General features: G+C 39.2%; 3 protein-coding genes across 4 annotated transcripts; 2 read left to right on the top strand and 1 right to left on the bottom strand.

The window, feature by feature from the left end:
• Window positions 1-47: 47 nt before the first annotated feature.
• lbhl (LBH regulator of WNT signaling pathway, like) lies at window positions 48-8633 on the bottom strand. The gene is made up of 4 exons (XM_088078710.1): window positions 8247-8633; window positions 4135-4204; window positions 2982-3282; window positions 48-1243 (listed from the first exon to the last, which is right to left on the bottom strand). Exons 2-4 carry the CDS (start codon window positions 4198-4200, stop codon window positions 1173-1175), a joined length of 438 nt encoding a protein of 145 aa, XP_087934836.1. The 5' UTR covers window positions 4201-4204; window positions 8247-8633; the 3' UTR covers window positions 48-1172.
• Window positions 3200-12496, top strand: LOC148189320 (complement C1q and tumor necrosis factor-related protein 9-like). 2 transcript variants are annotated; one of them, XM_088078707.1, is made up of 5 exons: window positions 3200-3338; window positions 10881-10976; window positions 11359-11433; window positions 11738-11800; window positions 11906-12496. In XM_088078707.1, exons 2-5 carry the CDS (start codon window positions 10943-10945, stop codon window positions 12301-12303), a joined length of 570 nt encoding a protein of 189 aa, XP_087934833.1. In that variant the 5' UTR covers window positions 3200-3338; window positions 10881-10942; the 3' UTR covers window positions 12304-12496. The 2 variants fall into 2 exon arrangements, with proteins under 2 accessions (XP_087934833.1, XP_087934834.1); XM_088078708.1 differs by lacking the exon at window positions 10881-10976.
• LOC148189321 (complement C1q and tumor necrosis factor-related protein 9-like) lies at window positions 3201-14971 on the top strand. The gene is made up of 4 exons (XM_088078711.1): window positions 3201-3338; window positions 13812-13855; window positions 14058-14114; window positions 14319-14971. The coding sequence occupies exons 3-4, from the start codon at window positions 14087-14089 to the stop codon at window positions 14726-14728; spliced, it is 438 nt and encodes a 145-aa protein (XP_087934837.1). The 5' UTR covers window positions 3201-3338; window positions 13812-13855; window positions 14058-14086; the 3' UTR covers window positions 14729-14971.
• Window positions 14972-15070: the final 99 nt, after the last annotated feature.

Genomic DNA, 15070 nt, shown 5'->3' on the forward strand with positions numbered 1-15070 from the left:
CCTAAATGTAAAAAAAGAGAGTAAAAAAATACAGCACCCAAAAATAATTAGTGGGACATGATACTTTATTTTCAAATTCATAATAATGATAGTTTTACAGTAACACAACAACTTTTCCATATATACAAGTTATTCACAAATCAGCCTACACACAAATAAGAATATTTTAACACAACTACAATTCTCAGTAGTCTCTGTCTACAACTGTTGTAATAAAAAGCAACTAGAGCTGCCTGTCTTATTATTTGGTTCAACATGCATGAACCCAAACTGAATATCCACCTCTGAACAAATAGCTTCTGACGAGTGATTTCTGTAATGGAAAAAGCTTATTTTAAGATCATTAGTCAGCATTAGTCAACATTAGTCAGTCACGCATTATGCCAGCATCACTAGCATAACACATGATGTGACATCCGATTTGAGAAATTGCTGCCTCATTGCAAAATTTGTATAAAAAAAAAAAAAAAAAAACAGTGGATGGGGTCTGTGGATTCCATTTTTTGTTTTGTTTTAAAATCTTTTATTCTTATTAAAACGCTCCACATATTCAGGACTGAGCAAAACAGCAAGTGGAAATCCAGAACAGCCAACACATTTTACAGCACTTTAATGAATACTGTTCATACTGAAGGTATAATCAGGTAAATGTTCTCAAAAACCGCCTGTGAGGTGAAGTGATGATCTGCAGGCTGTAATCTGTACCAGAGATGAAGTTTAAGAAACAAAAGAAAGTACAAACTTACAAAATGTGTTTCGCCACAGCTGGACGTGCCATTTTGGCCCTATGACATCACTGAGCCCTTAAAAATTAGGAAATAAAAAGGGAAATGAAACACAAAGTCACCACGCCAGAAAACGTTTTCCCTACAAGATACATCATGTTGCACAAATCATTCATGTTCTCATGTGAGCAGGCATGTCTCAGTGTGGCTCTGCATTAATGTGAATATAAATGTCACAGATGGGGTGTATACCTGTTTATCAGTGTTTGACATCTTAAACACATTTGCTTGTGTGTTCCTCTTAATTTTCACTGGCTTTCGGTTCACTCTTTGCATCAAACTTTGGTTATTTTGTCACAGTTGTTGCCATACTTTATATCACGGTGTTTCCTCACTGGGTCAGAGGAAGTCAGGCAGAGTTCTGGTCAGGTTCACTTTCAGGCTCAGTCAGTTGAGAGCCGGAGCGCTGCTCGGTGGAATGGTTGGGGTGTCATCTCTAAATGCATCTGACTGAAGGTCTGCAGACAGAACAGGGCATTGTCTTTATGTCATGTTTTTTCAAAAAATGAACATGAAACTTCTGGCATTTACTATGCATTGCACATGCATTTTCAACATGAACTCAGTCAAGAAGGTGTTATATTTTTCAAAATAAAAGCAACACAGAAAAGCTTCTTAGAGGAGTCTGAGAGTTAACCGATTTTACATTTCTTCCTTTAAACTGTCTTGATTTGCCCTGATCTCTGTCTTGAAATCATGTTTTTCCTTTAACTCTATTATTCAGTCAAGCTCATTTCCTGTTTTATTTTGTTACTCACAACTTTCCTTGTTTCAGATTACTTTACTTCCAGCCCTTGTCAGTCTTAAATGTCTGCTTCACCCTGATTAGTTTCACCTGTTCCTGGATGGTCCTGCAGTCAGTTCACCTGTTCTCACTTCCCTTATTAGTGTCTCCCACCTGCTCAGTAGCCTGCCTCTGTTCTTTGTCTGTTCATCTTCATGTTTGGTTTGGAGTCCTGTAACCTGTTTTCCTGTGCCTGCCTCCCTGCCTTCACCCGCTTGATTTTCAGACTGTAAGCTTCTTTTTTTGTAGTAATAATAAATCTTACAATTTGGCCAGCTACGTCTTGTTTGTGCAAGCTGCTACCTGCTCTCCAAGACTGACATAAACCTTATGTTACTTTAAGCATAACTTTGACAAGCAACCCAAGAATAAAGTGCACAATAGAAAGAATTGTCTTCACTGCTGCTTATATTTTTAAAGTGGTCGCTGGAGTGTATGTGATTGCTAAAAGACAGCATGACTTTGACTGATAATGCTATCCAGTTTGCTATGTGATTAGGTTACTGTGGTGTTTTGGGATATTATCAGGTGGTGTTGTAGGGTGTTTGGCAGTGAATATACCAAAATACGGCATAATCACAAACTAAAATGAGAGAAACAAGGAGCCTGAGAAATTCTGACCTTGTAATAATCTACTGTGTATTAGTGCTAGTTATTTGGTTTGCGGTGGCTTTGTCATGTGAGTCACTCAGCGGCATTTGGTCTGAGAAATTAGAGAAGCGAGGTGCATAAAATTGCTGACTGTGTGATAATCCTCTGAAATTGCTGTCAGTCAGGTTTTTCTATAAATACATTTTTAAATGAGGCTGACACCCAAAACTAGGAGACTGCAAGGCTGAAACTTATCCCATGTGCATGAGCTCCTGGTTAGAATTCCTTCAGTGTTTATTGTTAAGGAGCCAAATTATTCCCAGAGGTCTCTTTTACTCATAAACAAACTGCCCAGGTGGTTAAAACCAATAAAAACACAGAATAAAGCAGTTTCACACAGCAAAAATCTATATTTCACCAATGCCACTCATCATGGAGAGGCTGCTAACTACAATGGACAACCAGGAAATGTAAAATGCAAATGGCCCTATTTAAAGCCGCTGTTTGGTTTGTCCATTCTGACCAACTCAAGAAACATAGCAATGCAACATGGTGGACTCCGTGGACGAGGACCCACTTCCAGTGTATATAAATATAAACTTCTCATATTAGGCACCAAAAATTACTATTCTTATTTTCAGGTGATTCTACACCCAAAAAGAACATATTTATCATATTAAATTACATCTCTGATCATATATCATCCTAACCCTTTATATAGATAGATAGATAGATAGATAGATAGATAGATAGATAGATAGATTGATATCAGCCATAAGAGGGAGTGTAAAGCAGAGACTAGGGTAACATGTCTAACTCACCAATGAGTGTCAAGCCTGGCTGCGGATTCAGTATAACAGACGTCTCCTCTTCCTCCTCGTCTTCCTCTTCTCCCCAGTCTGCGATGTTGGCAGGAGGGATGCACTGCTCCAAGAACAGGTCCTCCTCATCCTCCTCCATGTCCATGTTCTCCGGAGGCCAACGCAGCTCTCCGCTCTCCACCTCGCTCACCTCCGTGGGTTCCACCACGATGGAGGGCAGACGCTCCTTCTCGTGATTGTGGTCCAGACTGTTCAAGGTGGTCTCTGGGCCCAGAACAACCTCAACTGGGTCAGGGAAGATCTGGAGTGAAAGGGGGCAGAGTTGACTTAGAACTGAGCCGAGAAGTCATCCTGAAAGTAAGTCCTGTTTACAGCAAAATACACCAGTTAGTAGACTATGTACAGTTGTATTTTTGTCATAATAGTTTTGAAATTGGTATATTATCCACAGTTTTATTACGTTGTTCTTTCTAGTATTAAAAACTTCAGTAAACCAAGTTAGTCTGACTTAACTTGATCATCACAAAGAGGAATTTGCCGATGATGAAGTTAGGAGATCTGCAAGTTCTGTTTTAACATGTTTACGAAAATACACATATATAGCACAGTAAACTTGGTTTACTGAAGTTGCTAAAACTTGGTTAAAAAACCTTGATTTAATTAAAACTGTCATATTTAAGTAGCAAAAACTTCATGTGAGAAAAGGTGTATGACTAAACTAAAAAACAGGATATAAAGTAGCCTGAACATGATGAAGACCAATAGTTTTATTTATTTACTTTTTTCAAGGCAATCTTTCCCAGGTTTGATGACTTGTTGGATTTTACATCACAGTTTTGACCACTCTCATATTGACTAATCCTACAGATTTCTCACTCGTTCACACACACAGTCACATACAGACACACCTACGCAACGTCTGGACCATGGATTTTGTGTACTTATTGTGTCTCGTGGTTTTTAATCCTTGTATTTTGCCAGCATTTGTGTCACTACCATCTGACATTTTGTGGCACAGCCTTTTTAATACTAACAGCAACATGAAACTGACATGTTATCTTAAACTGTTGTCTTATTGTGTGGGAAATTCAACCACACTGTGTTGCAATACTTTTATGAACAAGTCTGTTCACAGTATTACGGTGAAACATACCTGGAATGGCAATCTTTGGTCCTTCCTTTGCTCGTCTTCACAGTTTGGATCTCCACTCATCTCCATGTATCTGCAGAGAAAAAACGCCATATTGAGACTCGAACAGAAAGAAGAAACACTGTAAATTGTCATTCTCAGCACAGATTCCCATTCAAATCTGAAGCCAGCTGAGATCATAGTATGGACACATAATCTAATTGGTTCAATCACTATCCGTTTAAATAAGTCTGATTTATACACGTTTGCCAAAAAGTTAACTTTTAAGCAGATTCACCAACATTTTCTACATTAAATAATATCTGCACATACGAATGTTTATGTTTTCACCATGGATGGTGAATTATGTTTGTAATGTCAGAAATCTGCAGTGAGTGACCGCTAACTCAATGGAAAACTGCCAAAGGAAATTTAGCCAACTAGCTGCTTACATGGTGTTGTTACTTTCTGTACACTTGTACATGTCTATCAGACAGCAGAGGTCTACACTTCGACAGTCAGTGGCACTGGATGACATCACTCCATCCGGTTTTCTGTGAAATAACATAAATCCCTCATGCCCCGATGTCATGGCTGAATTTCACTTGTATCACAGTATCTTACTTCAGCTTTTGGTTGGTCATAGATTTTCCGTCTGCATGTCATTGGCCAAAGCTGCTCTGAATTATCCCTGAACCTGCCACTGTGTGTGTCTCCTAATACACACACACACACACACACACACACTGCAATGCACTCATACTTCAGATTAATACAAAAAGGGTTTAATACCAAAATGCATTATGTCCTCTAACACTCATGTTGTTTTCTTTAAGGGAGCCAAATGTACTGTTTTGGCTCTGTCAGCTCTTACAAAGGGCTGTGAGCCCCAGAAACTGAATCTTTTTAAACCTATGCAGTCACTATGCTCACCATTTGTTGTGAAAAACAATTCACTTGTGATTTCTTTTAGCAACGCCTGTATCTGTCACTATTACCAGACTTCATGTTTGGTCCTTAGTCTACATAAAGTAGTCACTTATTTCAGGTACATGCATGAGCCTGTGACCACATCCAATGTCAATCTGTTTATGGTCTCCAGAAAAGCCGACTGGGGATTAAGAAGGACTGAGGATCTGTCCGAATCCTCTTTTTATCCCCCTCTCCTTTTCTCACTGTGTCTCAGTGTCTGTCCCCTCTCCATAACTACCAATCATGGCTTGTTTTCATTTAGAGGCCTGGCGTAATGACACGATCTGTTAAATCTAGCTTAATCTTTAATGAAATTTCAGTTGAAAGACTGATCTAATCTCCAGTTTTTCTGTTTTTAGCCCCCTGGGCAGATACTTTTTGGTATTTCCTAAGAACAGCAGAAGTTGCATGCTATATCTGAGGAGGCAGTCTCAATCAAACTATTTTGAATGTTTTGTGAATGTTTCCTGGAGATGCACAGAGATTTCTTGATATAGTGAAGAAGGATGTCACACAGGAGATGACCCAGATTAACAGCAGATTCCTCATATGTCAGTATGCAGCCAAATAAACATTCACACCAGAGACTTAAACACTGAGTTAAAAATAAAAGCATTGATAGATGTTAATAAAGATATGAATTTGCACCTACATTTAAATCTCACAGCAGCCGTATCTGGAATATTTTAGCTTCATTTTAGTTACAGGAAGAGGAGACGGTCTCTCCATCTTTATACCATAGACTGTATTAAATAATGGATGTAGCTATGCCAGAAGAGATCATGTTTGGATGAAAGGGTGGAGCTGTGGATAAGCAATGGGTGGGTCTGACTTATAGACTGAGGGGACTCCTAGCAGACGGCCCTTCACTTAAGTGGCCCTGCCCTTAAATGTGTGTATTATAAAACATGAAAAAATATATAATTTGGGTGCGTTATGTAAAAAATCACTCGTATAGTTGTCACAAAGGGCAAAATTAGCTATAGAGGCCTAATCCTTTTCTTGTATCAAGCTGCAAACATTTTAATTTCTGCTGTACAACTGGACATTTTAATACAGGGGTCTATACGGATTGACTTATTTCCAGAGCCAGCCTCAGTGGCTTTTTGAGAAAACTTTTGGCACTTCCACAGTGGCTTCATCTTTCAGCCCCAGAGGTTGCCGCTTTTAATGCAGTCTCACAAAGCTGCTAGATTGGCTGTTGACTTTCTAAGACACATAGCATTTTGATCCCCTTTTTAGGCTATTTTAAACTTGTATATCCTGTGTGTGTCAATGCAGTAGCTGACAGGAAATAAACCAAAGTTATCGCCTTACCAGCAGAATAGCAATGAAACTGTCCACTCATTCTTTGTTGTGTTTAAAGCAAGTACACACTTGTGTTTTGCAATAACAGCCATCTATAGGCCGTTGTGAATGTCAGCTCTGAGTTCTCCAGTTTAAGAAGCATTCAGTAAGCTATAGTTCAAGTAGGGTTAGGGTTGGGGTCAGGGTTAGGTGAGTGAGTCATTATCAACAATTGAGAATTTAAAAAATTGTATTACAATGTTTCTTTCTCTTTCTCTTTCTCTTGATCCAAGTGATTTTTCTTTCTGACTGCCTTAATGTGTCAGATTTCTGGCTGTTTATTGTGTAATATGACAAATGAAGAAACACTAAGCCAGTTTGCACAGCCGTCAAAAACGAGGACGCCCTGTTCTCATCTAAATAGGATCAGCTCTGGGAGGATGCTATCATTTTTGACCCACTTGTGAATGTGCACAGCCCTACAATTCAATTTCTGATATTATGCTGCTGACAACTGTGTCACGCTAAGCTGTTTGTGTGCCACCTGGGATGGAAACTTTCAGCAGCTATTATGATGAAGAAGCTTAACCTCCCTGTAATCCCCCTCATATACACTCCCTCGAAACACCTGCACATTTCAGCTCAGTCAACAATCAGTCCTTGTTTGTGCAGTGTACTGTATTTTGCAGGCCACAAGTTCAAACATACAGTATACACACTATCCAAAAATGCACTTTATGATATTAATAAATTAAGTTTAAAGATTAAAGGGAAGAAATTAAACTTAACGAAATGAATGAAAACATCTAAAAAGTTCAGTAAACAAATATGTGAGCCACAAGGAGATATTTTAAAAAACAAAAAAAACATATTTCTGCAATGACCAAAAACCAGATGATTTGTGAAATACGTGTCTAAATTTAGATACAACCACATGGTAAACTGAATTCACCCTAAGATTCGAATGATCAGAAAGAGGAACTGGCACAGAATGGAGAAATAAACTTGTAATCAATCTAACTGATGAAAATTTATTTTCCTGTTTCCTCACCAAATAAGAGCGTATCACTCTCTCATTTCAGTACTCTCAGAACTATGATACTTGATTTATTCCTGCTCTCTCTTTTACATCTAATCTGACAGAAATGTTGAAATAAACGGGCTAATCCTGAAGAAACACCTCCTCAAAGGTTTCATCTGTTTCTATGCAGTGGGTGAAATGATGAAATTTTGGTGTTGCTGGGTTTCCTGTTTCATCACTGCGTGTTCACACTTATTGAGCATCACCAGAGCAGGACTGTGGCATGATGTAAGAGCAAACTTTTGTACCAAGTTGCACCATTTATTAGGGTTATGCTCCAGAAAAACTACTAAATGGAGCATGACAACAGGTTGTTTTTGTTGACATCTGTTTCCAAGGTCAGGAAGGAACTTTCAGTCTCAGGATGTAAGCCAGCGTGAACGAGAAGTCCCCAAAGTACTCTGAAGAAATCTGAACATTTACAATTCAGTCACAAATGAGCAAAGTTTAAGCACTGTTGATGCACAAAAAAGTTCCAGAACAGCTACTAAATGGACCTTGTGGTCAAACTGTTTTGTCAACTACATACTTTGATTGGGATTCTCGTGTTGGCTGAATTAAACTCATCTCACTATTTTGTTTTCTTTAGCTTGATTTAATCTTAATTATGCCAAGTTCCATACATGAGAAAAGATTCACACTTACCTCTGCTTTTTTTTCCACTTTTAGCATCCACTTTCATGAACTTACAGAATAGTAATTTTAGGGGCATGCTGAGGGGAATTTAGCCTCAGAAAAAGTCATTTTTCTTGCTAATGAAGTGTGCCTGAAACACAAAATTCCAGCAGCCTCTTACCCCTCACTCGTAGTCAGGCAGGTGTCATCTCCATCTTGGCACAGCTCCACAGTGGTGAAGCCTGGCTCCTCCAGAGTGAGTGCAGGCGACACAAGAGGGGATGCAGGAGGAGCTGAGCAGCTCCCACAGCATTCCCCTTCTGCAGAGCCCTCAGCGAGGCTTTTGGCCTCCAGGGCGAAGCCTGGATGGGGGGTTCCTGAACCCTTAGGTGTCCCAGAAGTTTAACAGAAGATGAGGAGGTGGACGTGTGCCTGGTTTGTCAGTTAGGACAGCACCTGTCTCACTTGTCCAGGTCCGTGCTGCTAGCCCAAAGCCTACATGCGTTCCCTTGTCTCCTGAATCCAACTTCCTTCCTCATGTCTCTCTCAGTGTCCCTGCCTGTCCCACCCCACCCCACTGCCAGGCTTTGGAGAGGAGTAGGATTAACGTCTCTTTCGATTACAGAGGCTGGATGGGTGACGTCAGCCAGGCTTGACAGTCCCCTCTGATGAGTTGGCACACTGGGTCGCTGGTGCATCTGTAAGGAAACATATCAAGGGCACACTGAAAGGACGTGGCTCTACTATTGATAGAAGCTAAACTGACTCAGGAAGAGCATAACCGCACACAAAGTGGACAAGGAGAAATGTGAAACGTTCTGATATGAACTCCTCATTTCATCCTTTCTGTCCACCTCTCTCTCTCTCTCCCTCTGTTTGCCTTTGCTCCATCAGTGGATTTAGATTTGGACGATTCATGGAATTAGCCCAGGGATCAAGGGCTCAGGGGCAGGGAGGGGATAGATATATATATAACAGGCTCCAACTATTGCTAAACAGACAGCACAGTGCTAACAGCAGTGTGTAATCTCCTCTGTAGGCTAAGTCAGTAGGCTATATACGGAGCCAGGCAGTGACAGAGCTAGTGCAACATGAAGGGTGTCCTGCTCCTGCAGAACTATGAGAAAAGACATTTCTGAAAGCATTATCCGAATACTGGACATGTGTATTTACAATGTGTTATTAACACTGGAAAGTTCATCACACAATGAACTCTCTAACTAAAAATTTAGAAGATCAGCAATTTTTGCAAATCAGTTTAATTTCAAAAGCCTGTAATGAAAAGTTTGGTTTTGTTTGTAAAATTTTATTTCTCATTAGTTCTGGGCAGCACAGCAGTTTAGTGGTTAGCAATGCTGCTTCACAGCAAGAAGGTCCCCGGTCTGAACATGGATGGGGGGGCCTTCAGAGTTTGCTTGTTTTCCCAGTGTTAGTGTAGGTTTTCTCTGCATTCTCCAGTTTCCTCCCACAGTCCAAAGACATGCAGGTTAGGTGACTCTAAATTGGCCGTAGCGTGAATGATTGTTTGTCTATATGTGGCAGCCCTGTGATAGTCTGGCGACCAGTCCAGGGTGCACTGGCCTCTCATCCAGTGTCAGCTGGGATAGGCTCCAGCCTTCCCATAACCCTTAAGAAGATGAGTAGTTACAGCTAATGAATAAATTAATGAATCATTTGTGCCATAAATAAATTAAAAATGGCTGAAAAATTGATTAAATGACTGAACTTCGCATTAAAAAGCTCTCTGAGGCCCCTCTCCTCCCTTAAAGGTGCAAAATTAGTCTGCCTCTGCATCGAGTAAGTAATTGCTTATGCTGCTCATATCTTGCCCCAAGAAAGAGAAATTGGCATTCCAAAAAAGAAAACAGAAGAATGGAAAAGGAAAGAAAGCAAACTAACTTTGTCCAAAAAAATTAAAAAATTAATGAATTCAAAAGGTGTGTGAGAAAGACATGGATAAAACAGAGGGAGGGCAGGTGGCCCACAGAGGCTGCTAATGCATAGGGCCTAGAATTTGGTGCTACACCCCTGAAAATTGCTCTCTTTTTTTCTTCTGAAAATCTGTTTCAGGAGATAGAAATGATGTCTTGTCTTATTTTTCCTTGCAGAGTCTAAAGTAACTGTGAGGTGCTATCTACATACATTATATTATAAACTCACTGCAGATTAGTTGCAGATACCTGTGACTTGTTCAGGTGAGAAGCAGGAACGGTGGCAGCAGCTAGCGGGCAGGTGAGGAAAGGCAAATCTTACAAGAAAGGTTAGCATGTGTATGCAGGGGTTAAAACTGTGTAATCTCTCACCATGTACATGGGAATGCCATTGAAGAAAGTTTTCACTCCGTCTATGCGCAAGTATAAAGATAATACGTAACTGATATTTTTGCTGTAACTGCAGTTTATGTTTTGGTTTTTGTAAGATTATTTTATATTTTTTATTGGACAGTTGTAGATTAACAGGAAATGTGGGAGAGAGAGGGGGAATGGCACGCAGCGAAGGGCAACAGGCTGGAATTACACCTTTGGCAAGGCCTCAGGCCTATGGTGCACACACTCTAGCAGGTGAGCTAGGAGCTAGAGGTTGCCCCATTGCAGTTTATATTTTCACATGAGAGCAGCATTGTATACCAGACAGTCAGCGATCCCACTACTCATTCAGAAAGTCTCAGATTCTCAAAAAGTCTGAAACCAGTGATTTATTTATTGGTTGATTCACTGACTGACTATTTCACAGTACCAGATAAATAAAACCTGTTAGACATAATTATATAGATACAAAAAAGGATTTCCAAATGCCTCCACATGTTTTTTGAAAGGGCAACAATTTGCAAACCAGAAAAACCACACCTGCCTTCGCTGCAGTCATGCTGATAAAGATATGCAGCAACCACTCATTTCAAAAGCTGTGGCAGGTAAGGAACTCTTTACTACCTCATCTTAAATGTGTCGCTCACAAGTCATTCCTTGTGTGAATATAAATGGTCAGTATAGATCTATTGATTCAAAGGGTGATTTAATAGTAAAAACTGTGAGTATCTTCTGTCAGCTATGTTATTCGCTTTTTCTATCTATGATTGTGAAATTGTACCTATAGTATTTTACTTTGTGGAAAGTCTCTTAAACAGGAATTTTTCTTTGCATTTATGTGTACAGTGTGTATGCATTTTATTAACACTGAGTATGTAAAAATGTCTCCTACAGTGTACAAGAATGTTACATCAGAGAGAAAAACAAAAAAACATTTATCCAGACATTTCACCTAATTTTCTTATCTTTTCAACACATCCTCATCAGATCATCATTTGCTTATAGTCATGGGAGGATTGTGCGGTTCATTGTGCAATCATATGGACAACTCTGGTGAAGCAGGTAAATGCATCTTTTATTATTATATGCAAAAATACCAAACATTTCAATTCTATTCAATGTCTTGTTTTATTCCACCGTTCATGTGTAAAATCAGTGCAACAAGCCAAGACAGTTTGTCAGTGTCATTGCAGATAAATGATGCTCAAGTAACAATACCATCATGTCATAGACAATTGTCTGGCATGTTGATGACATAGACCATTTTGTTGAAAACAATAATTAGATTATTAATTGCAAAAATATACTGGACCAAAGTAAGTAACAGGTATGCTGATTTTCACTGAAAAGTATGTCACTTTTTTAGGTAAATCCATTCCAGGAGAACCAAAGAGAGGAACAGTTGTTATTCCTGACATTGCACCACCAAGTAAGCCTGTTTACCTGAGTAAAACAGTCCACATGTCACTGCAAGGAACTCAGCAACAAATCTATATGTTAAAATGGTTATTGTGCTTTGTTGTCACTACCACAGTAAAGGTAGTCGCCTTCACAGCCAAGCTGAACATTGCTCACAGCACGCCGTACCACTCTGGTGTCCTGAAGCTCGTTGATGTGCTGGTCAACGAGGGAGACGGCTACAGCCCAGACACGGGAATCTTCACCTGCCCTCTGGAGGGACTCTATCACTTCACCGTGCACATGTCTGTGTGTGGACGGGCTCAGTGTGCCTTATTTAAGAATGGAGAGAGTTTTGCGTCAGTGTATCACACTAGTCTTCCAAATGGATGCAGCCAAGTGGCGACTGTCAGCAGCACAGTGCAGCTGTCTGTGGCAGACATGGTGTGGGTGAATTTATGGGGTCATGGTCGACATGAGATCATCGCAACAGAGGATAATGATACTGTGTTTGTTGGGTTTTATTTAGGCTAATGGAGTCATGAGAAGGAGTTTGAAATGTGTTATGTTGTGTGAAATCAGAAATTAACAGTGAGCATTACCTCAATGTGAAAAATGTTTTTCACTATGCAGTATGTTTTTGGCTATAAATATTTTGTTGTGTCTGTTTTTAATGACATTTTCTAGTGTCTGTTTTGTAATTCAAACATTTTATATAAAAGAGTTTATGCACATCAATTTGGTCTGTGTCAATGCCTTATAATAGCACTTACAATTGTCTTACCAAGACTTGAACCTTTAACAATTTCCCCCTCACATATCTGGGCCAGCGTTATGACAAAGTTGACAAGGTGCACGTTGCACCTGACAGCAACCTTGTGTAACCTTTAAAGGTGTCTAAAGAGTATGTTATTCATGGGAGCTTCCTTTGCCTCAGGCATGCACAAACCAAAGGTAAAGACAAGTGCATTCATGCAGAATTTGTCACCATATATCTGATTTTGCTGTCATCATGTATACAATATAAGCATAATGCATGACCTTTTAAGCATCCCTTTATGCTTGTTATTAGAGACAACCAACAATAGCTGTTTTTTAAACAGTAGCTTACCTGCCAACATTTTAAAGCATTTGTTTTTCTAAAGGTTGAACCAGGACAACACGTAAAAGCCAGAGGCAGAGGCACTACAACTGATTATCAGTTTATGAGGCTGTGGCTGATACTCTTAATCTCCCCTCTGGCTTTGGTTTACTCACGAATTCTCACTAATCCTGCCACTTGTTGTAGCAGTGTTACGCAAGATTAATATCAATTTAAAGAAATGTGATCAAAATCCAATTTAGATATTTACTATTGCCTAAATCATGCAATAACAGCATATCTAGATGCGCTTTCAAAACATCATAAACGTCAGAAAATACCAAACTCGTGACAAATACAGGTATGTGAAACGTAATATTCTAAAAAAAGCATCACTAGACTCCACTTTTGCAAACAGGAAGTCTGTATATAGTGCAGACAAGCAACTGTTATTAGTGAGTTACAAAAATTTGAAAAATTTGACAAACAATGAGGCTCTCTCACCTATCTGTCAGTGCAAAGTGTATTTCAGTATTAACCTCTTACCAAACTACCTGAGTCTGGATTAACTACACAAAATAATTATTCACTGGACAGTATTTATGTATCTCTCATTCATTATCCCTGCACAAATCACTTGAAACTGCATGTGAGATCCTTATGTTGTTGTATCATAGCTGCACTGTTATTCTGTCTGTTAAATTGTGAGGCAATCTCTGCACCAGTGTTGCTTTCCTCTGTCTTGATTGTCAAACCCGCCACACAAATTCTATGTTCTTACTCTATGATTACAGCAACTGTCATGTAAACACAATGGAAAATGTTCGTCACGCTCTAAAAAAATGCAATTATCATAACTTGTTGAAAGAATCTCTCCATAACTTGTCTGCATGTTGCCTTAGCACACCAGACTTTGCAAACCAGAAAAACAGCCTCACTTGTGTCAACCTTTTTTTTTCAGGTGATGATTAAAAAGCACAACACTCGTCTGCAAGGCAGCAACAGGTACAGATCTCTTTTTTGTTTATGACGATTTGTTGTATTTGTATCCAAATTTGCAATCAAACCTTATTGAAAGAATCTGGAAATACTTTTCAGACCATGACTTTTGATTCTGCAATGGATATATTAGAGCAACTTTAACTCAAAGTATATTTACATGTTTTTTTATATCTACATTTTCTGCCATTTGTTTATTTTTTAACAGTTGTGTCACAGCATCCTCAATCTTCAGTCATGGCATATGACATCTCCTCTACACATGGTAAATGTTTTTAAAAATGCATAAATATGTATACATCATACAGCAGTCATGATAAAATCACATTTTGTGTCTTGCACATGCAATTGAAAGGACACAAAAACTTTTATTTTTAAAATATTTAGCTTTATCACAAACTATATCGTAGCATAACATATGTATACTACCGCTTAATCTAATCACCATGACTGACTCTGCCCTCTTCAGGCAGACCTGTAGCCTTCACAGCCAAGCTGAATATTGATGACAGCTACCCAAAACACTCAGGTATCCTGAAGTTTGCCACCGTGCTGGTCAATAAGGGAGGAGGCTACAGTCCTGATACAGGCATCTTCACCTGCCCCTTGGATGGCCTGTATCACTTCATGGTGCACATGACAGTGTATGGATGCGGACAGTGTGCTATATACAAAAATGGAGAGAAAGTAGTGTCACTGTATCACACCAATGAGCCTGATACACTCAGTTTTAACAGTAGTCAAGTGGCCAGTATGAGCAGCGTGGTCAAACTGAATAAGAGAGACGAGGTGTGGATTAATTTATGGGGTCAGGGTCGACAAGACATCTTTGCAACCGAGGATAATGATACTATCTTTACTGGGTTTTATTTAAGGTAAAGCTGTCACTGTCACATGTTACATTCATGTTCTCCTTCTACAGTGTCTTGGTAATTGTATGACTTGTATATTATTTCAAATCCCAAGTACTGCTAGTCCAAAAATAAATAAAATGTCATGAATTGATTCAAAACTTGTGCACTTAACTGTTTTAGCATTGTGTTTATGCAATACACTATAAAACCATTGTACTTCATTGTTTTAGTTAGTTTCACATTAAATCAGTCACTTAGTGTTTTCTCATTTTGCTGTTTAAGTGTGGTGAAAATGTATTTAAAAAACAACTTGTCATCAAAATGTGAATAACAAAGCAGCTACAATACCAAAATCATAGAACTGGTA

This window comes from Plectropomus leopardus, chromosome 6 (genome assembly GCF_026936395.1).
Source record: "Plectropomus leopardus strain MGB_pleo_1.0 chromosome 6, ASM2693639v1, whole genome shotgun sequence".
Classification (NCBI taxonomy): domain Eukaryota; kingdom Metazoa; phylum Chordata; class Actinopteri; order Perciformes; family Serranidae; genus Plectropomus; species Plectropomus leopardus.